Source organism: Zosterops lateralis, assembly GCF_965231275.1.
Source record: "Zosterops lateralis genome assembly, chromosome: 31".
Lineage (NCBI taxonomy): Eukaryota > Metazoa > Chordata > Aves > Passeriformes > Zosteropidae > Zosterops > Zosterops lateralis.
Window position 1 is genome coordinate 4,118,489 of NC_139791.1, and position 24,946 is coordinate 4,143,434.

The following is a 24,946-nucleotide window of genomic DNA, read 5'->3' on the forward strand; positions in this document are numbered from 1 at the left end:
GGATGTGTCACCTGCCAGGGGCAGCTCTCAGCCTGCCTGGGAGCTCCCATGGATGGTGGAGGGGAGCTGTGGGTGCAAGGAGTGACTCCTGCCAGGGCAGGTCCTGCTGCTGTGGAGAGGGTGCTGTTTGGGCCAGGGCTGCTCAGAGCTCCAGGTCATGCCCAGGTAATTTCTGAAGGGAATTTTCATGAGCTCATTCAGGGCAGGACTTTGCTGTTTGAGTCTCTGCTTTCCTCAATCTGTGCTCCCATTTTTCCCTGGCTCAGCTTGGTGGGAATGGAAACTCAGCTGTGCAGGGCAGAGCAGGGGCTGAGGCTCTTAAACCATCACACTGAGGATTCCTGGGAACCTCAGCAAGTGCCTCCACCTCCCCAGCCTCCAGATCCATCCAGCATCACCTTTCCATGGTGCCTGGGCCTGAGGGAGCTGTTCTTTAATCCCTGCAGCCCCGAGCAGCTGCAGGGCAGAGGGGCTGGCCCAGGGGCTGGGCTGGGCTCTGGCAGCACTGGCAGGGAAGGAGCCCAGGCCCACAGGAACAGCTCGGGCTGGGACAGCTCCAGCAGCAGAGCCGTGGGCAGGGAGGGAGGGAGGCAGTGCTGAGGGAAGCCCTGCTGCAGGGGACATGTGGCACCTGCCAGCCCTGCCCTGCAGGGCACACACTGCCCTGAGCAGCACAGCTCCTGTGTCCCCTCCCAGCCAGCACAGCCCTCAGCCCAGGGGCTCGGGGCCCTCAGTCCCCTCCTGGGCCGGCAGAGCAGCCCCAGAGATGAAGGGCATCTCTCCTGCCATGTGCCCATTCCCTGCTGACCAGGGCCTCAGGGCCACTGTCCTGCACTGCTGCTGCCTGGGAGGGGCTGTGCAGGGCTGGGCAGGGAAAGGCTTTTCCTCAGGGCCCAGCTCTCTCTCTCCTTGCCTTGCCCAGGTGCTCCTGGCATTGCTGATGGGCTCTCTGGGAATGGCAGTTCCAGCTGCAGGCTCAGGCCCAGCCCTTGGGCTCCTCCTGTGCAGGCTGAGCACAGCAATGGCGTGTCCCAGCTCCCTCTGCCTCGGGGAGCTCTGGGCAGGGCAGGCTGGCAGGCTGGGAATGAGCTGACTGCCTGACTTTGGGAAAGGCAGGAGCTACTTTGTGTGCTGGGGATCCCTCTGCTCTCAGCAGTGTCTCCTGGCTTTCCAGGGTAACATGGGAGTGGAGCTGAGAAAGATGCAAGTCCAGGTTACTAGAAAGGTTCCCAGAGCATCTGGGAAAATGCTGCAGGGACAGAGCAGCTCCCCTCAGTCTGCACTAAGGCTCAGACAATCCTCCTGCCTCACTGGACTCTCTGTTCTCCCCAGGTGCAGCAGAATCTCTCATTCTGCCTCCTGCAATCCCCATCCCTTGGCCCTGGCAGATCCTGTGCCTTAGGAGGAGATTTTTTATCCAAGATCAAAAACCAGGACTGGCCGCTGCCCTCACTGTTCCCCTGCACTAACTGGGGGCTCAGGGCTGACTCCCAGGTGTCCTGCAGGCCACGCTCTGGCTCCTCACTGTACATTGGCCAGCAGCAATCAGGGCTCCAGCAACCAACGTTAAGGAAGTTCTCCTAGACATAGACAAGGGGGCCGGTGTTTAGTGTCTGTGAGAAAGACTTTTGAGTTTTCTGGGAGAAACATTCCCACAAATGTCACTGTCTTTTCTCCTTCTGCAGGTTGGGATGTCCAGAGACAGCAAATGTCCAACAGCAGCTCCATCAGCCACTTCCTCCTGCTGCCATTGGCAGACACGCGGCAGCTGCAGCTCCTGCACTTCTGCCTCTTCCTGGGCATCTCCCTGGCTGCCCTCCTGGGCTACGGCCTCGTCATCAGTGCCGTGGCCTCCAGCCACCACCTGCACAGCCCCATGTTCTTCTTCCTGCTCCACCTGGCCCTCACTGACCTGGGCTCCATCCTCACCACTGTCCCCAAAGCGATGCACAATTCCCTCTGGGACACCAGGACCATCTCCTACTCAGGGTGTGCTGCACAGCTATTTATGCTTGTCTTTTTCTTTTCAGCAGAGTTTTTCCTCTTAATCATCATGTGCTACGACCACTACGTGTCCATCTGCAAACCCCTGCACTACGGGACCCTCCTGGGCAGCAGAGCTTGTGCCCACATGGCAGCAGCTGCCTGGGTCAGTGCCTTTCTCTATTCCCTGCTGCACACAGCCAATACATTTTCCCTGCCCCTGTGCCATGGCAATGCCCTGGGCCAGTTCTTCTGTGAAATCCCACAGATTCTCAAGCTCTCTTGCTCCACATCCTATGTCAGGGAACTTGGGCTCATTGTGCTAAGTGCTTTTCTATATTTTTTCTGTTTTGTGTTCATTGTTTTCTCCTATGTGCAGATCTTCAAGGCTGTGCTGAGGATCCCCTCTGAGCAGGGACAGCACAAAGCCTTTTCCACCTGCCTCCCTCACCTGGTTGTGGTCTCCCTCTTCCTCAGCACTGGCGCATTTGCCTACCTGAAGCCCCCCTCCATCTCCTCCCCATCCCTGGATCTGGCCCTGTCAGTTCTGTACTCGGTGGTGCCTCCAGCCCTGAACCCCCTGATCTACAGCCTGAGGAACCAGGAGCTCAAGGCTGCAGTGTGGATAATGATCACTGGACAATTTCAGAAACATTAAATTTGCGGCCAATTTCTGCCAATACTTGTAATAAAAGCCATTTGTACAGTTTTCCTTGGTTTGGTTGTGGGGTTTTTTCCCTGTATTTTAGTCTTTCCAGTGTCAACAAAGAAAATCCATTGTTTGTGCCATTTCTTATTTTGATTCCCTCCAAGTTCACTGTGAACCCAGACTGTGTCAATGAGGAGCTGTGCTCTCAGTGGCTGTAAATGAACTAAAGGATCTCCCAGCAAAGTTCTCACTCAAGAGCCCCCTTTTGTTCCCTTCTCTGCAGCTGCAGCAGCAATGTCTGTGTGCAGAGCTGGGGGCAGATCAGGGCTGGCACAGCAGCTGTGCCCAGCACCAGCAGCCCTTGGTGTTGCCAGTGCTGCTCCCGTGGCCCTGCCCCGCTGCCCTCCTGGCCCTGGTGTTGCTGTAGGGCCTGAGGGCTCTCAGGGCCGGGCACAGGGCTGGGGGTGGCAGTGCCGGGGCTGCAGCAGGGACAGGCCATGGGCACTGCTGGGGCAGCGCTGACGCCTCAGGGTGGGGCCTGGGGGCTCCAGGCTCCTTGCCCAGGCTCTCTCCAGAACACGCCCAGGCCAATGCTCAGCACAGAAAAGCCCCGTGAGCAGCCCCAGGGTGGCCCTGGGCAGGCTAAGGACAAACAGCATGGCTGGGGCTCTGCAAGGGGCCCTGGAGGAGATGGGAGGGAGCAGCAGAGCAGGGGCTGATCCATCCCCACTGCGCTGGACAACCCAGGGCAGCGTCCCAGAGCGTCCTCATGCACCTGCCAACAACATCCCCCCTCTGCAGCCCTGGCCTCTCCCCCAGCTCACACAGGTGCAGGATCCTTGCAGGCACAGACAGGGCAGCACTGGCTCAGGAGCCCCTGTTTGCACTGCCCAGAGCAGGCCTGAGCAGCCCCATGGTGTTGGTGTGGGGAGATGCACCTGAGGGAGCACAAATGCCATCATCCCCTGGGGCCAGGAAGGGATGGGGGACAGGAGGGAAAAAAACCTCACTTTTGTTGTGGCCTCTGAGGTCACACAGAAAGTTTGTTCTCATGAGCTGTGATTTTCCTGTCCCACTGCAGGCATTGTTGCTCAGAGCCAGGGCTGCCTGGCAGCCACCCCCAGTCCATCCTGAGCATTTCCTTTGCTTCACCTTTGTTTTCTTTCCTCTTTCCTCGTCCAGATTTCTTCCTACTACCCATTTTTGTCCCTTCTCCTGCAAACATCTCATTCCTGTTATCTCTTTCCTCTCTGACCCCACTCCCCATTTCAGTTCCTGAGTTGGCACCATGAGAACGTCCCTTGGGGAGCAGGATCATCCTCCAAGTGCTTCAGGAACTGTCTGCAAGGTCCTGCAGTGCCTTGAGTTAAGATTATAAAGAGTTAAGAATTTAGCTAAGGGACAGGAGCAATTTATATTGATTAGGATTTAAGTTGGAAGAGTAGAGATGAAGTGGAAGAGTTAATAATTATTAGATGCTTAAACTAGAGTATAGGTAACATATTACTTGTTCCTTTTAGTTGTGTTTGTAGAAGGAAATAAGATAGATGGGCCATTGAGATAATGGAAGAAACCTTGACTGCACCTGGATACAGAAACTAATTGGAACCGAGCAGGATCACTCAAACTGTGCCCAAGAAGTCATGTAGCCTGCCCACAAGTTGAAAGTAAAAAGGTCACTGTGAGGAAGAAGTCTCTGATTTCATCCTTCAAGACCACTGACCCATTTCAAGGTCCACTGCCCCAATTTGAGAGAAGAACTGGGCAGGCATAAAGGACTTTAGGCTCATTTTAATATAATGAGGGGATAGGCAGTGCTAGGATTAGGCCTATAAATAGGCATTTTGAGTAATTGAATGAATGTGTAAGACTTTTGTAAATAAATAGAGGGGTAGAGCTTTGTGATTGGTGTGCAGGCCTTTAGGAGGCTACACCCATGCCACCCAAAATCGAATAAAGCACACCACTTTCTGACTTCCACTAGTTAGAGAGTCTTTTGTCGGTGATCTTATCACTTTCATGCAAATCAATTGGTGACCACAGCAGGACTGGGTTCTGTTTGGCTGTGAGAGCAGTTTGGGTCATGGACCCCTCGGGGCACTCCCCGGGATCTCCCTGGAGAGAGGGCTCTGCTCCCCGTCTGTTCACTGGGGACAGACAAGGACTGCCAGAACTCTGGAAAAAAAGGTCTGTTTAAAAATTGAAAATTGATGCCTATAAGGCGTACGTGTGGTCAGGAGGCTGTTGGTAAGTTGTGGAAGACATCTCACAGCTCAGCTCAAGCCCATGTAGTCTTCTTGTGAGCTACAGTGGGATTTGGTTGCCAGCAGAGAGTTTTGTCAAGCTTTAAAGGGCTCACTAGTGGTTTGGGGCAAATTCGCAAACAGTTTGGGGCAAGTCCGTGTTTATTGTTGTTATTTTATCATGTGTAGTCATTTTAAGTGTGTCCTTGTTACGGAATTGCTCAGGGAAGGAGGACATGATTTATATCTAGATCTTGAACTACCCTAGCTGAGGCCTGATCTGAGGCCATGCTGAGGCCTTGAAGCCTGTGACACAGTTAAAATTACTTAGTAAATTTGGGGCGCAGTTAGAATTAGATATTAAGGTGTCAGGGAAAAATAATGCAGTTTTGAAGGTCACTGAATAGAGTTGTTAATAGGCACGTGTTAGCCACCTTAGAAGTAAACTAAATAGTGTGTGTTTGCATTCTTTCCTCTGCTGTATGCCAGTGAAAAAGCTATTGGATTTGTAAACCATGTAGAAATGTATATAAGCCATCTTTCCGAATTAAATAAAAGAAGAACATAGTGGTAACCATAGTGGTTGGACCTGTGTTGCTTTCGTCCAACCCTTTCTTATATTTAAGGTAACCCTGGCAAGACAGTGGTGCCCGAAAACCAGGGACAACCTTCGCTTAAATGCGTTTTGATTGCTTAAATGTGGAAATCGTCTAGACATGAGTTTTGTTGAGGATTCTAGTTTAAATATGGGAAGAATCCTCGAGGGTTCTAGCTTAAATACAGGAAGAACCGTCACTGGAAGACTCCTTGCTTGGACCTGACTCGGACCAGGCTTGTAAGCTGAGCGGACTGAGACCCGACAGACTGAGCGGAAAGGAGCGGGGGGTTGGAACCACAGCGATGGTCGTCTGACCCTTAAGAAAAGCATCATCGCCACCTCATGGAGGAAGGTGAGCCGCAGTGGGGAGAGAAGGATCAGAGCAAGCATGGATGCTGATCTCAGTGCAGCAGTGCGGCTTTTGTTAAACATCCTCTTTAGGAGAGGAGAAAAAGTGAAGGAAAGTGAGTTAGAGCAATTGGTCCCGTGGGCCAGGAAAAAAGGAAAGTTACATAAGCTATCCTTGATGTTCAGTACCGCGGAATGGAGGGAGGTTGGAGAAATGCTTTGGGACTCGGCAATTTCCAGAGGGAAAGATGGAAAGAGTGCCCGTGAGCTTGGTGTTGTATGGCGAAAGGTGCATTGTACCTTGCAAGTTGCCTCTGCTGAGAAAAAAGCGGCTGCGGCAGCAATCCAGGCTTTCAAATGGGCAGGACAGGCAAAACCAGAAATCCCATCCCTCCCATCTCAAAAGCCCACCAAAGTTGCAAACCTCTTCAGCATTTACAACTGTCTGATTCATGGTCTGAGCACATCCGTCAGCCCCACCCCACAGGATGTCCTTGATCATGTGACTCAGGCAGAGGACTTTGTGGAGGAGATAGCTGAGGAATGGTTAGAGGATAAGGGACACAATAGCTCTCAGACGGCGAAAGAAGAGCTTCCGCGCCCCGGTGCTCACATCGGTGGGGCCAGCTGATACGTGCTGCTGAAGACCTCTGGGAGCTGCACAGCGCTGACTATCATGGAGAGGCAAGCAGCATATGATTTATTTGCCTGTATGCTAGAAAAATGGCAAGTCCAGGGTATAGATATTAAAAAGGAGTTGCCAGGCTTGCTAGCATATGGGTATGATAAGGGGTGTTTTATGAACCCCCATTCAGTACATGAGATTTCTGAATGGCGAAAATTTGGGGATAAACTATGGGATGCAAGTTTAGATTATGATAAAACAGCTAAGAAGTTAGGGAAACAGTGGCGAGCAGTACATAATGCTCTGCTGCACCACCAAGTAGAAAAACGGGCAGCTCAGCAGGCAGTAGCAGCCCAGGGAAAGAATCTGATGTATTCATCAGAGTCAGACTTTCCCTTGCCTCCTGCATGTACAACAGTACATGTGCCTCCAGAGCAAATGGGTGCCACCAGAGGGGACACGGTGGCTGCAGACTCTGTACCATCGGCTCCCCCAATGCCTCCAGTCGCTGTGGGTCAGCTGACAGGTTCATGTCCATTACCATGGACTGGGGAGAGCGATGAAACTATTCCGAAAGTTGAATCAGATTTGACAGAGGTAGTGGCCAAGAATCGGAGGGAGGCATGGAGTGCACTAGCTAAAGAAGGAGTAGAACAAAGGAATGCACAGATGATAGAAGCAGGGAACTCGATGGCATGCCCAGTAATATATAATCCTGCACCGGGAGGAGGTGTCACTGCCCAACTGACTTCCCTTGATTGGAAATTACTTTCCCCATTGCGCTCCACTGTTAACCAATATGGAGTAAACAGTGAGCCTGCTCAACAAATGCTAGATTATATCTGGAGTACGTATTTGCTGTTGCCAGCAGATTGTCGGGGTATTTCTAAGCTTGTGTATACACCCCACCAACTTTTGTTATTTCAAGCTCACTGGCAAACCCTAGCGCAGGAGTCAGTTGCCACACAGAGACAACCTGGGGATCCTCTACATGGGGTTACCTTAGATGAATTGCCGGAGATAGGCAATTGGATAAAGACAGAGGCACAGGCTCTGTTAGAACCAGAAAAATGTTGAGAAGTCATGAGGCTCGCTAGAGCTGCTATGGATAAAAGATCCACATAGAACCCCTGTATATATGAGAATAAAACAGGGTAGGGAAGAACTATTAGGCAAATTTGTAGATCGACTAGTAGAGGGAATAGAAAAAGCTAGAGTGCCACTCTATATGCAAGGAGCTATGTTAAAACAGTGTATACTCCAAAATGGTAACCAGGCTACAAAAAACCTAGTTAACACCTTGGGAGCTAATTGGTCTGTAGAAGAGGCTCTAGAGAAAGCAGCATTTGTACCCTCTGGGCCTCAGGCATTTATTGTCGAGGCTATTAAAGGGCTAAGTGAAACACTTCAGAAACAGAGAGTAGTCAGGCTCAAGTTTTTGCTGCTCTTGCTCCACTCCAAGCTGCTGTTACAGCAAGTCAGCCGAAGCGAGGCGGAGAAGACCGAGAAAGGTGCTACTGTTGTGGAGGAAATCAGGAAACGGTAAAACCAGCGCGCCATCCAGCTGCCGCACTGGGACACAAATAGCAGCTGTACAGCAGCCAGCGACCTGCACCCCGCCACCTCCGGAAGCCTCGGCCTAGACTTAGCAGCCACAGTGAACATATCTATTAAGGACAATCGCCCTGTGCCAATTTCCACTGGAGTAAAGGGACCAGTAACCTATCAGGGACAGTCGGTTCCTGCTTTACTATTGGGACGATCTTCTACTTTTTTAAAAGGCTTGGACATTACTGTGAGATTTATTGATGCTGATTTTACAGGCGAGATTTGTATTTTAGCACGGACACTGTATCCTCCAGTGCTCACTCCAGCTGGCACCTGGATAGCTCAATTGTTACCATTTTCGACCTTGGCTCCGGAACATTGCTCGGAAACACAAAGAGGATACTATGGTTTTGACTCTACAGGAGGATCAGCATTCTTAACACTGGACCTGCTAAAGTGTGCTTACACCCACAGGTCCTGTGTGGATTATCAGCCGCTGGATGCGAGCACTGAATGACAGCACCCAGCAGTCCAGCAGAACGAGAACGGCATCGCCTGCTCCTGATCCTTCAACCTGTGATAGCTCGGCTCCAGCCAGTGTGGCCTAATCCTCTAATAGTAGAAAATAGAACTGATGTACTAACATTGTTGCATAAACTACAAAGCACCCGACTACAATTAATTAAGAGTTCTAACTGTCTGCACTGTGACAAGCCTAACTGTGGTGCTTGGGTAAAAATATATTGTGGGGCTTGTTGCAGACAATGGTGGGTTTTTCAACAGCAGCTTGCACAGCCATGGTGCCCACACTGCTCCTTTTATTGGCATCGTTATAATTGGCAGACAGCCATAAAAAATTATACAGGGTGCAATACTGTGCCAGAAGCAGTAAACCTTGTTCAAGATTTAGGTCAAAGAGATAGGCTGGAATTGGTATTTTTAATAGAAAAAGAGGTGTGTTGCCTGTTGGCACAAAAGGCTACTCGCATATTGCAGACAACCTGCAAATATGGGGTGGGAATACCTCATATGCATCAGGTGGATCCTGCTGACTAGGATATGTGTTGTCGCCGCTGGGCTCGCAGAGCTACCAAAAATAGACAAAAGGCAAAACATGTGGGTCACTTGGGTTAATCAATCTGGTCAGGATAGTTTGTGTTTATCACTTGCCATGCCTTCCAATCCATTTCACACTTGTTTAATTGGAAAACAAGAATGTGCAAGGGAAGCGTGGAAAAGTTACATTTCTCATTGGCAAAATGTCGTCCCTGCATTTCTTGGTTTCAAGTGTTTGAGTCTTTGCAGCAGCTTCTCACGCTTCTTCATGTAAACAATATGTATTCTTAGAATTTATCTCTATGTTTTGCATTCTTGTTCTCTGAGAGAGAACTTGACTGATGGTCATAGTGACCAATGGAGTCAGGAGGTTGTAACCTCCTTGGGCCAATCTTGGCCCTCTGTACAAAATGTATATAAGCCTTTGGAGTCATATAATAAAGAGCTTTCCATGATTCACCAAGCTGCTGCATGCTGTCCTCTGTGAGGCTCCACTCCCACGTCACAACGTCCCTGCCTCTAAAGGTAACATCTGGTGACCCCGGACGTGTGAGAAGAGGGTCTCCAGTGCATCTGGTGACCCCGGACGTGTGAGAAGAGGGTCTCCAGTGCATCTGGTGACCCCTCCGTGTCTGGACTGCAGCTGGGTCACATCTGCTGACCCTTTGTGTCTGAACGGCACATCTGGACACTGTCCGTGTCTGAACGGACTCCTGACGTGGGAGAACAGGTCACACTGGTGACCTCTGACTGCAAGAGAACTGCACGTCAGTGGACCTGTCTGCCCAGTGAGAGACTGAGCTGCTCTGCCTGAGGCAATTGTGGTAAGCGATAATGATCTCTAAACCCTCCTCAGATGAGGAAACCCTCATGTTGGACCTTTGCCTTGAGGTCCTGCGGAGAGAAGAAGTCTCCTTTCCTGGAGATGCTCTCCAGAAATTGTTCTATTATGCTAGAACTCATGGGGTTTTTTGCAGCCTTGAAAAAGTTTTTTCTACAGCAGAGTGGAAGTCTTTGGGTGACTATCTGCTCCAGGTTTTCTTTGCAGATTGCAGTCTGAAGCTTTTGAAACTGATAGCCACCTGGAGCAGGCTGGAGAAAGTGCTGCCTAAATTGCAGCCTTCCAGCTCTGAGGACAGCTCCAGCCCCATCAGGCTGGGTTCCAGGGAAGATGGTGGAATCATTCCTCCTGTCCCAGCTCCGCGGAGACGGGCAGGACAGCCGACCCCCCTTCCTCGCAGCAGCATGGCGGGAAGCCTGCCTGCTCTCAGCACAGCTGCTGAGGCGGGCACGGGGTCTTCTGCAGAGCAGACCCCTTTCCCACCCACGCCTTATCGGCGCTGGAGTGTGGAAAACCTCGGGGCCTCTGAAAGCCCCTCGGGATCGGCCCCCCCTCCCAGCCCCGTGCCGAGAAAATGGCGGCGGAGGCCAAAGATTGCCTCCTCAACTTCCCTCCCCCCCCATGTTTTCCCGGCCTTGGAAGCGCCGGGAGCACTCTTGGATCGGGCGGGCAGGGTGTTTTTTGTGGATTGTCCGCACTGTGGGGCATCGGTGGAATGTTCCGTGCGGCGGGGCAGCGCGGGATCGCGCCGTCCCGGGAGGCCAGGCAGGGCGGCCGTTCCCCCCCGCGGCGGGGACTTGCAGGGCACACACAGGTCCCCGCAGTTTGGCGACAAGCCAAGTGCCCCGCCGGAGCGGGGGTGGGGCCCTGCCCAGCCTGCGTGGGGCGGGATGGCCCCGAAAAGCAGCGGGCCCAGCCCGGGGCGGGCAATGCAGCCTGCCCAGCCCCCACGGGACGAGGCGGCCCCAAGGAGTGAAGGGGCCAGCCCAGGGCCACCCCGCACGGCCCCGGGGCGGGGGAAAACCCCCCCGCAGCGGCCGGTGCCGCCGGTCAGAAGCGGCAGGGCCGGCCCGGGGCGGGCAATGCAGCCTGCCCAGCCCCCGCAGGGGCTGGCGCCGCCCCTGAGAAAGGGTGGGCCAGCCCCGCGCCGAGCGGCTGCGAAGCCGTCCGGCATTGGAGCCACAGCCGCAGCTGTGAATGGCAGGCAGGACACGCCTCCTGCAGCGCTGCGATCTCCTCCCGTGCCAGCCCCGCGCTGCGCGGGGCGGGCAGCGGCTGCCGGTCCAAAAGCGGTGCCGAGGGACACGCCCCTCCCTGCCGATCGGGGCACTCCCCCCGCGCCCGTGGTGGCAGCGCTTGGCAAGTGGGACATGCCTCTCCCAGTGCTGCTTTCCCCCCCCGCGCTGAGCATGAGCAGCGTGGCGGAGGCAGCTGCGGCCGATCTGTCAGTTTTAAAGGGACAGCGCGGCCACAAGCAGGTGTTTCCCCGCTACAAGGGGTCTCGGGGTCCCGGATCTCCCCCAGTCTCGGGTGATGTCCCAGCCGAGGCTGCTGCTGTGAGCAGCCGTGGGTCAGCACGGCGCCCCCTGCAGGGCAGGGATGGATTCCCCATCTCTGCAGGTGCAGTGAGACAAGCTCTCACCCCTGTCTCTGTGAAACACACGAGACGGGAATCAGAGGTACATGATGCCTCATCTAATGCTAAGGCCAACAAGAAACAAAGAAAGAGAGTGCAAAAAAGAGGAATCACTCCCTTGTTTCTTTGTGGAAGGTGTGGACGGCCAAATCACATGTCAGATGTTTGCCAGGCAAGCCATGTGAAAGGCCAACCTCTGTCAAAAGGGCAGTGGGGTGCAAAGAGGAAGCGTGCTCGGACAGAAGAGTCTTCCCACTCCCCACAGCCGATGGAGTTTTGTGGGGAAAGTCCAATCCCATACCCACCTCTCCCTGTCAGTGTCCCTGAAGGGACCAAAATTGTTTAATTTGTGTTTGAGTTTTCTGTTCACAGGACAAAGAGTCGGTGGTGAGAAGGCAGTTGCTCTGAAGTATTGAGCTGCCTGGATTTCATTGGACTGTTGCTCTGATCAAAGACTGTCCTGGAACAATTTGGAACAGACATTGCGATTTTTTCCTTTGCTGTTTAGCAGCTGGAATGGACTGTCTTTCAAGATCCATTCATCGCCCTTTGTGACTTGTTTGGGAGCTGATGGACCAGGATCATCTGGAAATTTCAACCAGTCCTGGGATGATCCTGTGTTCTGCATCGAAACAGAACTCTGGGGACTGGAGGGTTTTTATAACACCTCCAAAAAAGCCAATCCTCAGTTCTGAATCTGAATGATTGTTTTCTGTGATTCATTTGTATCCTGCAGGTATCACTGGCTGATGATGAATGTCCAATTCCTTGCACATTCTGGAATGGGTCATTTTTGCCCCATCTGCCACAAGGCGGCAAAATATTGTTTGAAAAAACAAACAAACAATCAATTTTTTTGTTTGAGCTAATAATTGCTCGATTTCAGCCGCAAAAATGGCAATCAATCATTTTTGTATGAGCTCATTGCTCGATTGATAATGCAGGCAACAATGCTTGTGAATTTGATGGGTGCAGATTTTTGTAAAATTCATACTCTCAGTATTATGGGAGGAATTTGATTGGAGCTTTGCAAGCAGTGTTTTTCTGCCAAATGCTCTGGAGCCATGAGCTGTTGCGAGTGGCAAGAATCCTTTGGATTTCTTTTTGCGGCCCAAAACTATTCAGAAATTTAGTGCAAGGGCCCACTGTCTTTACAGATGATTTGGGAAGATGAAGTAGGCCAGTGTTCTTTGGAAGGATGATTTTGAGGGCAAGTTTTGGAAGCCCCTGAGGATGGGCAGCGCATTTGGCTGTTTGGGGCTGCTGTCATGGCATTTCCACAGTTTTCCCAGAAACTTTTTCATTTAGTCACGGATTCAACTTCTGTGGTCGACATGGCACACAGATGGGTTGTTCAATTTAAAGGGAGTCAGCAATGTTGTTTGTTCCATTTGCTGAAGAACCTTTTGTTGTGCCACAGAAGCCTGGTTCTTCAAAAACAAAAACGGGGAACGCAGGGTGAAACCCCGCAAATTCAATTGGCAAAGGCTTTGCGTGCCATGGAGCACCTTACAGGTGCCACAGAATTTCACTAACCCTGCAATGTGAAAAGCAAGAAACCGTGACCAAATGAAGGTCAACAGAGGAGGAACCATTGGTCCTCCCATGGGAACAGAAATTGAACTGAAGTTCATTTTCTTTTTTCCTTTTTTCTTTTTTTAAGGTAAAAAGGGTGAGATGTCGTCCCTGCATTTCTTGCTTTCAAGTGTTTAAGTCTTTGCAGCAGCTTCTCACGCTGCTTCATGTAAACAATATTGTATTCTTAGAAATTATCTGTATGATTTGCATTCTTGTTCTCTGAGAGAGAACTTGACTGATGGTCATATTGACCAATGGAGTCAAGAGGTTGTAACCTCTTTGGGCCAATCTTGGCCCTCTGTACAAAATGTATATAAGCCTATTGGAGTCAGATAATAAAGGAGCATTCCATGATTCACCAAGCTGCTGCATGCTGTCCTCTGTGAGGGTCTGCTCCCACCTCACAACGTGTTGCCCCTCTAAAGGTGTAGGGTAACAGAGGACTTGAAGAGCCTCTTCTAAATGAAGCTGTTCATATTTATCTCACAAGAAAAAGGGTTCAGCTTCTCTAAAGCCAAATTAGTTAGTCCAAGTGACTTGCTCTCATTTTGAGCACAGAAACCCCTGGGTCTGATGCTTTCCTGCCAGTCAGGGCCATAGCCTGGCCAGAAGTAAGACCTAGATTGGCAGGGCTTGATGGCACACTTCTGCCACCAGACAAAGCCACAGCTTGGCCAGAGCTGAGCCTTAGACTGGGTGGGTGCTGTAAGAATGAGAGATGGGACTTCAAAGAGGGAGTGCAAAAGAAATCCACGCAGGGAGCCTTAAGTCAAAGCTTGAGCAAAAATAGGTCAGAGTTTGAATTGAAGTTAAAGTTTATTGACGTTTAAGCTCAAGTCAGGGTAAAAAGGAATTGAAGTTATTGAAGCCACTGAAATCAGATATTATTCTCATAGTACAGTGTTGTATGTAGGTCTTTTGGAATTAGGTTTGAACTACCCATCCTGGGCCCCACACCAAGGCCAACCGTGAACTCTGTGGCTCAGCTAAAAATTAGATGTTAAGGTGTTAATGGGAGATAGTGGGTTTTCCAGGTGTTAATAGATATAGTTATTAGTGTGAATCCTCTAGCCACCTTAAGAAACAAGTGAAACAATATCTATTTACACTTTCTCTGTGCTGTGTGCCAATGGAAATGTGTCTGGATTTGTAAACTATCGAGAAGAATATATAACCTGCCATTTTAGATTAAATAGAGGGACAACATAGAATTAACCACAGTGGTCGGATCTGTGTTGTCCCAGTCCAACCCTCTGTTGTGGTTTGAAAGCAAAACGAGTGAGAGGCTCCAAGTCAGAAATACAATTTAATAAGAAGAAAGGTAAAAAGGTAAAAATAAAATAAAATATATTCAATAACACAAAGGACCACTGACAGAGTCAGAATACAACCTGAGCAGGATGGTGGAAGCAGTCCAGGTGAAGTGCTCTTCCTGAAGCAGTGATCCTGTAGTAAGGTCTGGTAGCTCTGGTCCTCTGAGAATCCAGTGGGTAAGGGCTGCTTGCACTGTTCCAAATACCAGCTTATAAGCTTATATCCAGGCGAGAATGCTTGGCTCCTCCCCTTGGGCAGAGCATCTCACAATGGGATGATGAGTTGTGAAGTGGGTCCTTGATGGCCCATTAAACAGAGATAACTCCTGGAAGGAGTTACCTGTGAGTCATGGGCAAGTCATTGGGCCATTAGCAGGAGACAGCCCAACACTAGAGTAGTGCCCCACTTGGTTTTAACAGGTCATGAAGATGGTGATAGAATAAATACGTTGTGTACATCCTACACTACAACCCAGGACATAATCCACCCCTTATTCTATTACCATCTACATCATATCCAAATTAATACATTCTTACAAAGATATGCATACACATAGAGAATAAAACGTTACACACTGTTCTCATTTAAAATTACGTCTCCCTGTGGTATACAACGGGTTTCCCCATCTTTCTGCATTACTCACCAAGTGTGACCAGGTCCTTGAGCAAAGACAATCCCACGGATGGGTCTGCCTTTTTCTGAGGCGGGATTAATCCAAACAGTCTTCCCTAAAATGCCTTTCATATGTACTGCAGGGACTTTATCTCCATCCACTGTGTGCAAGGGTTCAGACTGGGCAGGACCACCTCGATTAATAGACCCTCGGATGTTGACCATCCAGGTAGCTTTGGCTAAGTTCATTTCCCAATTCTTGAAGGTCCCCCCGCCAAGTGCCTTCAGGGCAGTCTTTAGTAGTCCATTGCACCGTTCAACTTTTCCAGCAGCTGGTGCGTGATAAGGAATGTGATATATCCATTCAATACCATGTTCTCTGGCCCAGGTGTTTATAAGGCTGTTTTTGAAATGGGTCTCATTGTCTGACTCAATTCTCTCAGGGGTGCCGTGTCTCCACAGGACCTGTTTTTCCAGGCCCAGGATGGTGTTCTGGGCAGTGGCATGAGGCACAGGGTAGGTTTCCAGCCATCCAGTGGTGGCTTCCACCATGGTCAGCACGTAGCGCTTTCCTTGGTGGGTTTGGGGAAGGGTGATGTAATCAATCTGCCAGGCTTCCCCATACTTATATTTGGACCACTGCCCACCATACCACAGGGGCTTCATCCGCTTGGCCTGCTTGATTGCAGCACATGTGTCACAGTCATGGATAATCTGGGAAATACTGTCCATGGTTAAATCCACCTCTCGGTCTCGTGCCCACTTATAGGTGGCATCTCTGCCCTGATGACCTGAGGCATCACGGGCCCATTGAGCTAGGAACAGCTCTCTCTTGTTTTTCCAATCTATCTTTGACACCTCTGTCTTCGCAGCTTGATCTACCTGTTTGTTGTTCCGGTGCTCCTCATTAGCCCAACTCTTGGGGACATGGGCATCTACATGGCGGACTTTTACAGGTAGCTTCTTTACTCGAGTGGCAATGTCTTTCCATTCATCAGCAGCCCAGATTGGTTTTCCCCTACACTGCCAGTTGGCTTTTTTCCACCTTTCCAGCCAACCCCACAGAGCACTGGCCACCATCCACGAGTCAGTGTAGAGGTAGAGCTTTGGCCACTTCTCTCTTTCAGCAATGTCCAAGGCCAATTTAACAGCTTTGAGTTCAGCAAGTTGGCTTGACCCACCTTCTCCTTCAGTGGCTTCTGCGACCTGTCGTGTGGGGCTCCGTATGGCTGCTTTCCACTTCCGGTTGATCCCTACGATGCGACAGGAACCATCAGTAAAAAGAGCGTAGTGTGTTTCTTCTGCTGGCAATTGGTTGTATGGAGCAGCTTCTTTAGCCCTTGTCACTTGTTCCTGCTCCTCTTCATCTGTGAGACCTAAGTTTTCACCTTCTGGCCAGTTAGTGATTACTTCCAAAATCCCAGGGCGACTTGGGTTTCCAATATGGGCGCGCTGTGTGAGGAGAGCAATCCACTTGCTCCATGTGGCATCGGTGGCGTGGTGGGTAGAGGGGACCTTTCCTTTAAACATCCACCCCAGCACTGGTAGTCAGAGTGTCAGGAGGAGTTGTGCTTCTGTGCCAATCACCTCTGAGGCAGCTTGAACTCCTTCATAGGCAGCCAAGATCTCCTTCTCTGTGGGAGTGTAGTTGGCTTCGGAGCCTCTGTAACTTCGGCTCCAGAATCCCAATGGTCGGCCTCGAGTCTCCCCAGGCACCTTCTGCCACAGGCTCCAGGACAGACCGTTGTTCCCGGCTGCAGAGTAAAGCACATTCTTCACATCTGGTCCCGTCCTGACTGGGCCAAGGGCTACTGCGTGAGCAATCTCTTGTTTGATCTGAACAAAGGCTTGTTGCTGTTCAGGGCCCCAGAAATCGTTCTTCTTGCGGGTAACCAGGTAGAGAAGGCTCACAATCTGGCTGTACTCAGGAATGTGCATCCTCCAGAAGCTTATGGCGCCTATGAAATCTTGTGTTTCCTTCTTGCTGGTCGGTGGGGACATCACAGTGATCTTGTTGATGACCTCAGTGGGAATCTGACGCCGTCCATCCTGCCACTTTACTCCTAGGAACTGGATTTTCTTGGGCAGGTCCCTTGACTTTGCTCTTCTTGATGGCAAAACTGGCTTCCAGGAGAATCTGGATGATCTTCTTTCCTTTCTCAAACACTTCAGCTGCAGTCTTCCCACACACAATGATGTCATCAATGTATTGTAGATGTTCTGGAGCCTTACCCTTTTCCAGTGCAGCCTGGATCAGTCCGTGGCAGATGGTGGGGCTGTATTTCCACCTCTGGGGCAGTCGGTTCCAGGTGTACTGCACGCCCCTCCAGGTGAAAGCAAACAGGCGTGCAATCTGCAGCCAGAGGAATGGAGAAAAATGCACTGGCCATGTCAGTAGTGGCAGACCACCTCGCTGCTTTGGACTCCAGCTCATACTGGAGTTCCAGCATGTTTGGCACAGCAGCACTCAGCGGTGGAGTCACTTCATTCAATGCACGGTAGTCCACAGTCAGTCTCCATTCTCCGTCAGACTTGTGTACAGGCCAGATGGGGCTGTTGAAGGGTGAGTGAGTTTTGCTGACCACCCCTTGGCTCTCCAGCTCTCGGATCATCTTGTGGATGGGGATCACGGCATCTCCATTTCTCCGATACTGCCGGCGGTACACCGTTGAGATTGCAACAAGTACTTGTTGCACTTCTACCTTCAAGAGTCCTACTGCAGATGGGTTCTCCAATAGTCCAGACAAGGTGTTCAATTTCTTAATTCCCTCTGCTTCTACAGCAGCTATCCCAAAAGCCCATTTGAGTCCTTTAGGGTCTTTATAATAGCCATTCCTGAGGAAGTCTATGCCCAAAATTCATGGGGCCTCCGGGCCTCCGGGCCGGTCACAATTGGATGTTTCTGGTCAGGCTCACCTTGGCTTCCAACAGAGTCAATTCCTGTGATCCCTCTGTCACCCCAGCCATGGAAATTGGTTCTGCCCCAACATGTTCCAATGGCATTAGAGTACACTGAGACCCAGTGTCGACCAAAGCTTCATATTTCTGTGGTTCTGATGTGCCAGGCCATCGAATCCACACTGTCCAAAAAATCCGATTTTTCTCGTGCCTCTTCCTGGCTAGAGGCAGGGCCCCTCTAGCACTGGTTATCATTCTCTTCCTGGATATACATGGTAGAGGTTCCTTCAAGGGGGTCCGACAGAGCATCCCCACCTCCGTAATACCTGGTAGCTTGGTCATGGGAGTCTGAGGCTACCTTCATTTTTGTGGATCCCCCTCGGTGAGTGCTTCTCTCCTTAAGCTCAAGTACTCGTGCTGCCAGGACAGATGTGGGTTTCCCATGTCACACTCCCATGTCCTTCCCACGGTCGTGTAGATAAAACCACAGGTCAGCTCATGGGGTGTACCCTCTTTCTCTAGCTGGGGAGCATTGGGCTCTGACTCTGGGGCCTGTGACTTGCACCGGTGCTACGTGGGAACCATTTCTCCTCATCTCCTCCCTCATCTCCCTCATCTCCTCTTTGAGTTCCTTCACCACAGCAGACATGAGCCTGCATTGGGCCACTGATCATACTTGGCGACAGAACCCACTGTTTCTTGGCTGTCCTCAGCATTAATTGTTGTGAGGAATGTTGCGTATTGAGATGGCCCATGAGTTGCCAGATTCCACAACATGTGCCCTGTGCTTCTCACCTTGTTGGGGTCATTATCATGCTGTCCAGTCCTCTGCAAAAGTACTTCCAATAGTGCCACTTCCCTCAGCTGTTGGATCCCTTCTTCAAGGGTTTTCCAGTGCAGTCTACTGTTGTGCTCCTGTGTTCTGTCTTTGTGGACAGATCTCTCTCTCAAACTTGTTAAAAGTTGTTCCCAAAGGGAAAGGGGCCCTTGGTCCCTTAAAAATATGTGATTTATACCTGAGTCCTGGGTCAAGGCTCCCAAATTCCTTGCCTCACTACCATCCTGTTGTACGCCTGTACCCATAAGGTCCCAGACCCAAAGTAGCCAGGCTGTATAAGCCTCACATCCCCGTCGTACAACATCTTTTTGCAGATTACGTAGACTTTCATATGACAGGGACTCAGTGATGATCTCAAGTTGTGGTTCTCTTGTGGATTGTGAAGGCCCTTCTTTCTTATCCTTACCAGCAGACTGCATCGCTTTCATCTCAGACCTCCTTGTTTCCAGAGGGGCGACTGCTGCTGGCTGTGGCTGCCCCTGTGATTCAGCTGGAACCTGGATGGTTTAACATCTGTGGGTTCCATTGCTGCACCATCAGACTCTGCCTTTTCAGGGCAGGGGGAGAGTTTCCCATGAGCTGGGCAAATGTACTCCCTCAGCATCTGCCCCATCTCGTGCATCTCTTTTACCAGAACCTCAACCCAGTCCAGGTGAGTCCTTTCTGAGGCAGGCTGTGGGACAGGGTCAGGCTCTGGGGTTGAATCCCTATTCTCTGGGGTAGGTATCAGCTGGTTATCCAGGTCAATCTTCCCTTATCTCTGAATTCTAAATAGAATAGGCTTATTAGCAACACCAGCCACTGTACGAAATAATTAGCATTCAGAGAAGATTTAAACCCTTCAAAAACTGGTGAGGTAGACTCAAAGGGCTGAGTGAAGGATTGGGAGAAAACTTCCCCTGCTGTCCTTCCCTCACAGAAAGTACCTTTGTAAAGTAACCCCAAAACCACACAATTAGTGTATGATAGCCCTGAATCCAGGTGCCTGCCTTCCAGAGGAAATTAAAAATCCTAATTTTCTCACTTTATTACCCATAAAATAAACTGGATGACAGCCACAGTAGCCTTAGTTATAGGGCCCATGTTTAGATAAGGGCCTGCAAATGGCAGAAATACAGCCACAGCCACGTGCTACCCAAAGCAGGGAAAGCTCGACCACATAATGCTGTCCAACAAGACTTCTATGCACAGGAACTTAGGTCACCTAAGAACTGCTATTCCTTTTTCATTTCATTGCCCTCGGGCCCCATGTTGGGCACCAAAATCTATCTTGGTTTGAATAGACAGGTATCTGCCAAGGAAGATTGGAGTCTCCCTTGGAATGTAAGCCCCTCCCCTTTTTTCAAATCATTATAAATTTGCAATTAAAAGGCTGTCAGGCAAAGATTTTAGGGGTGTATATATAGCAGTTCTTTACTAGGGATATTAAAAAAAAAAACACAAATGTTATGGTACAAAAGAATAAGCAAACAAACAAACAAGTAATCCCAGAAAACCCTGACAGAGTCAAAAAAACAACCTCACACCCTGTTGGTCAGGGTGTTGGAAACAGTCCAAAGTCAGCCCTCCTGGAGAGGCAGATGTGTCCTGTTGGAAGCAGAGATGATGGTCCTGTGGAGCCAGGGGTCCTGAAGTGGGTCTGGTCTTCCTTTGGCAGTCTCATGGGAACACCGCAGTGCATGGTGACACTTGTGGCTCCTTTTTATCTCGGTAGAAATGGTTTGTCTTCTGCTCTCTGGTAGAGCATCTCACAATAGGATGATGAAATGTGTCATACCATGCCTGAGTTTAATGGTGTGTTAACAGAAGATATTCCCATGGGGATAGTAAAAGACTGAGCAGAGATAAGAGATAATACCCCAACCGGCTTTTAACAGCGGGCTTGTTATCAGGGAAGGCAGTTACCACCTCCCTTCTTGAGTTACAGCAGATAAGAAAACAACCTGTCCAACCGAGCTTTTGGCCATCTCTTTGTTTTTGGTCAAGACTCTAAATATCCAACAATTAGTCACCTTGGTAACTTATGGGGAAAAAATTCTTTAAAGTAAAAAAGGAGCAAACCTAATCCCCAACACCCTCCCATCCCATAGCCCTTCCTGGCCCCAGGGGCTGATGGCATTTGTGCTCCCTCAGGTTCATCTCCTCTCACCAACACCATGGGGGTGCTCAGGCCTGCTCTGGGCACTGCAAACAGGGGCTCCTGAGCCAGTGCTGCCATGTCTGTGCCTGCAAGGTTCCTGCACCTGTGTGAGCTGGGGGAGAGGCCAGGGCTGCAGAGGGGGAATGTTGTTGGCAGGTGCATGAGGATGCTCTGGGACGCTGCCCTGGGGTGTCCAGTGCAGTGGGGAGGGATCAGCCCCTGCTCTGCTGCTCCTTCCCATCTCCCCCAGGGCCCTTGCAGAGCCCCAGCCATGCTGTTTGTCCCCAGCCTGCCCACAGCCACCCTGGGGCTGCTCACGGGGCTTTTCTGTGCTGAGCATTGGCCTGGGCGTGTTCTGGAGAGAGCCTGGGCAAGGAGCCTGGAGCCCCCAGGCCCTGCCCTGAGGCGTCAGCGCTGCCCCAGCAGTGCCCATGGCCTGTCCCTGCTGCAGCCCCGGCACTGCCACCCCCAGCCCTGTGCCCGGCCCCGAGAGCCCTCAGGCCCTACAGCAACACCAGGGCCAGGAGGGCAGCGGGGCAGGGCCACGGGAGCAGCACTGGCAACACCAAGGGCTGCTGGTGCTGGGCACAGCTGCTGTGCCAGCCCTGATCTGCCCCCAGCTCTGCACACAGACATTGCTGCTGCAGCCTAAAAGGAGAGAAGAAAAAGGGGATCTAAGTTGAAAATTTTGTTCAGAGATCCTTCTGTTAATTTAAAGCCACCAAGATCACAGCCCTTTATTGAAACAGTCTGGAGGCCACAGTCAAGATGGAAAGGAACAAAATGAGAAAGGGCATAATGACCTTTCTTTGTAGACAGTATTAAAAAAAAAAAAGGGAATAAAATGTCACAAGCAAAGCAACATGAAAAATCGAAGGTGACTTTTAATACAAGTGATTGGCAGAAATTGGCAGCAGATTAATGTTTCTGAATTTTTCCAGACATCAGTGTTGACATTTCAGCCTTGAGCTCCTGGTTCCTCAGGCTGTAGATCAGGGGGTTCAGGGCTGGAGGCACTACCGAGTACAGAATTGACACTGCCAGGTCCAGGGATGGGGAGGAGATGGAGGGGGGCTTCAGGTAGGCAAATGTGCCAGTGCTGACAAAGAGGGAGACCACGGCCAGGTGAGGGAGGCAGGTGGAAAAGGCTTTGTGCCTTCCCTGCTCAGAGGGGATCCTCAGCACAGCCCTGAAGATCTGCACATACGAGAAAACAATGAACACAAAACAGCCAAAATATAGAAAAGCACTTAGCACAACGAGCCCAAATTCCCTGAGGTAGGATTGGGAGCAGGTGAGCTTGAGGATCTGTGGAATTTCACAGAAGAACTGGCCCAGGGCATTGCCATGGCACAGAGGCAGGGAAAATGTATTGGCTGTGAGCAGAAGAGCAGTGAGAAAGCCACTGGCCCAGGCAGCTGCTGCCATGTGGGCACAAGCTCTGCCGCCCAGGAGGGTCCCGTAGTGCAGGGGTTTGCAGATGGACACGTAGCGGTCGTAGCACATGATGGTCAGCAGGGAAAATTGTGCTGAAATGAAAAAGACAAGCATAAATAGCTGTACAGCACACCCTGAGTAGGAGATGGTCCTGGTGTCCCAGAGGGAATTGTGCATGGCTTTTGGGACAGTGGTGAGGATGGAGCCCAGGTCGGTGAGGGCCAGGTGGAGCAGGAAGAAGAACATGGGGCTGTGCAGGTGGTGGCCGCAGGCCACGGCGCTGATGACGAGGCCGTTGCCCAGGAGGGCAGCCAGGGAGATGCCCAGGAAGAGGCAGAAGTGCAGGAGCTGCAGCTGCCGTGTGTCTGCCAATGCCAGCAGGAGGAAGTGGCTGATGGAGCTGCTGTTGGACATTTGCTGTGTCTAGGCATCCCAACCTGCAAAAGGAGGAAAGACAGTGACATTTGAGGGGAGATTTCTCACAGAAAAGTCAAAGCCCTTTCTCATAGACCATTCCTTGCCACGAAACACTACCCCCTTTTCTACATGTAGGAGAACTTCCTTAAATTTGGTTACTGGAGTCCTGATTGCTGCTGGCCAGTGCTCAGGGAGAAGCCTGACCTTGACCTGCAGGACACCTGGGAGTCAGCCCTGAGCCCCAGTCTGTGCAGGGGAACAGTGAGAGAAGGGGCCATTCCTGGTGTTTGAACTTGGATAAAGAACCTCCTCCTAAGGCACAGGAGCTGCCAGGGCAAAGGGATGGGAATTGCAGGAGGCAGAATGAGAGGTTCTGCTGCACCTGGGGAGAACAGAGAGTCCAGTGAAGCAGGAGGATTGTCGCAGTCTTAGCGCAGACTGAGGGGAGCTGCTCTGTCCCTCTCTCCTGTTCCCAGCTGCCCTGGACTTGCACCTGTCTGAGCTCCCCTCCTGTGTTACCCTGGAAAGCCAGGAGACACTGCTGAGAGCAGAGGGATCCCTGGCACACAAAGTGCCTCCTGCCTTTCCCAAATTCAGGGACAGTCAGCTCATTCCCAGCCTGCCAGCCTGCCCTGCCCAGAGCTCCCCGGGACAGAGGGAGCTGGGACACCCCATTGCTGTGCTCAGCCTGCACAGGAGGAGCCCAAGGGCTGGGCCTGAGCCTGCAGCTGCAACTGCCATTCCCAGAGAGCCCATCAGCAATGCCAGGAGCACCTGGGCAAGGCAAGGAGAGAGAGAGCTGGGCCCTGAGGAAAAGCCTTTCCCTGCCCAGCCCTGCACAGCCCCTCCCAGGCAGCAGCAGTGCAGGACAGTGGCCCTGAGGCCCTGGTCAGCAGGGAATGGGCACATGGCAGGAGAGATGCCCTTCATCTCTGGGGCTGCTCTGCTGGCCCAGGAGGGGACTGAGGGCCCCGAGACCCCGGGCTGAGGGCTGTGCTGGCTGGGAGGGGACACAGGAGCTGTGCTGCTCAGAGCAGTGTGTGCCCTGCAGGGCAGGGCCGGGAGGTGCCACATGTCCCCTGCAGCAGGGCTTCCCTCAGCACTGCCTCCCTCCCTCCCTGCCCACGGCTCTGCTGCTGCCCGAGCTGTTCCTGTGGGCCCGGGCTCCTTCCCTGCCAGTGCTGCCAGAGCCCAGCCCAGCCCCTGGGCCAGCTCTGCCCTGCAGCTGCTCGGGGCTGCAGGGATTAAAGAACAGCTCCCTCAGGCCCAGGCACCATGGAAAGGTGATGCTGGATGGATCTGGAGACTGGGGAGGTGGAGGCACTTGCTGAGGTTCCCAGGAATCCTCAGTGTGATGGTTTAAGAGCCTCAGCCCCTGCTCTGCCCTGCACAGCTGAGTTTCCATTCCCACCAAGCTGAGCCAGGGAAAAGTGGGAGCACAGATGGAGGAAAGCAGAGTCTCAAGCAGGAAACTCCTGCCCTGAATGTGCTTATGACAAGTCACCTCAGAAATGACCTGGGCATGAGCTGGAGCTCTGAGCAGCCCTGGCCCAAACAGCACCCTCTCCACAGCAGCAGGACCTGCCCTCCCAGGAGCCACTCCTTGTACACACAGCTCCCCTCCACTATCCATGGGCAGCTCCCAGGCAGGCTGAGAGCTGCCCCTGGCAGGTGGCAGATCCCCTGGCCTGGCCAAGAGCCCTCAGGGCTGCATCACCTGCTCTGCACCACAGCCCTGGGCAGCCCTGGCTGCAGCCCCAGCCTCAGCCCCTGCAGCCCTCCCTGGCAGCAGGAGCCGTCCTGCCCTGTCCCTCTGACGGTGCCCAGGGCAGCCCTGCTCTGGAGCACATCCTCCCCCAACGCAGAAAGGGCAGCAGAGCCATCCTTACAGTGCTGTCAGTCCTGTCCTGGGTCAGCTTTAGGAGATCCCTGCAGCCACAGACTGACTGTGTCAGAAGATTTCTCCATGAATGGGCTCAGAATTTTCAAAAGGTGTGAAGATTTCTCTGTGAATAATCTTCCAGATTTGTCCTTCCAGTTTCTTTTCTGTCTGCTTCACTCGTTATAGGTGCCTGCAGGCAGTGCCCTCAGCCCTTCTGGGCTGGAAGAGGAGCTGCTCCTCAGGAGAAATGTCTTTTTGAAGCTCCACTTGATTGCCAGGAACTGCCTCTGTGCCAGGAGCCCA

At 51.7% G+C, this 24,946-nt stretch overlaps 1 protein-coding gene and 1 pseudogene across 2 annotated transcripts; one reads left to right on the forward strand and one right to left on the reverse strand.

Moving 5' to 3' along the window:
• Positions 1 to 1,708: 1,708 nt before the first annotated feature.
• On the forward strand, positions 1,709 to 2,641 carry LOC310920597 (olfactory receptor 14I1-like; the record flags this gene model as incomplete). The annotated part of the gene is made up of 2 exons (XM_083880653.1): positions 1,709 to 2,002; positions 2,363 to 2,641. The coding sequence occupies 2 exons, from the start codon at positions 1,709 to 1,711 to the stop codon at positions 2,639 to 2,641; spliced, it is 573 nt and encodes a 190-aa protein (XP_083736779.1).
• A 19,184-nt stretch (positions 2,642 to 21,825) lies between these two features.
• On the reverse strand, positions 21,826 to 22,775 carry LOC310920754 (olfactory receptor 14A16-like; annotated as a pseudogene). The gene has a single exon. The product of its transcript is annotated as an olfactory receptor 14A16-like (transcript).
• Positions 22,776 to 24,946: the final 2,171 nt, after the last annotated feature.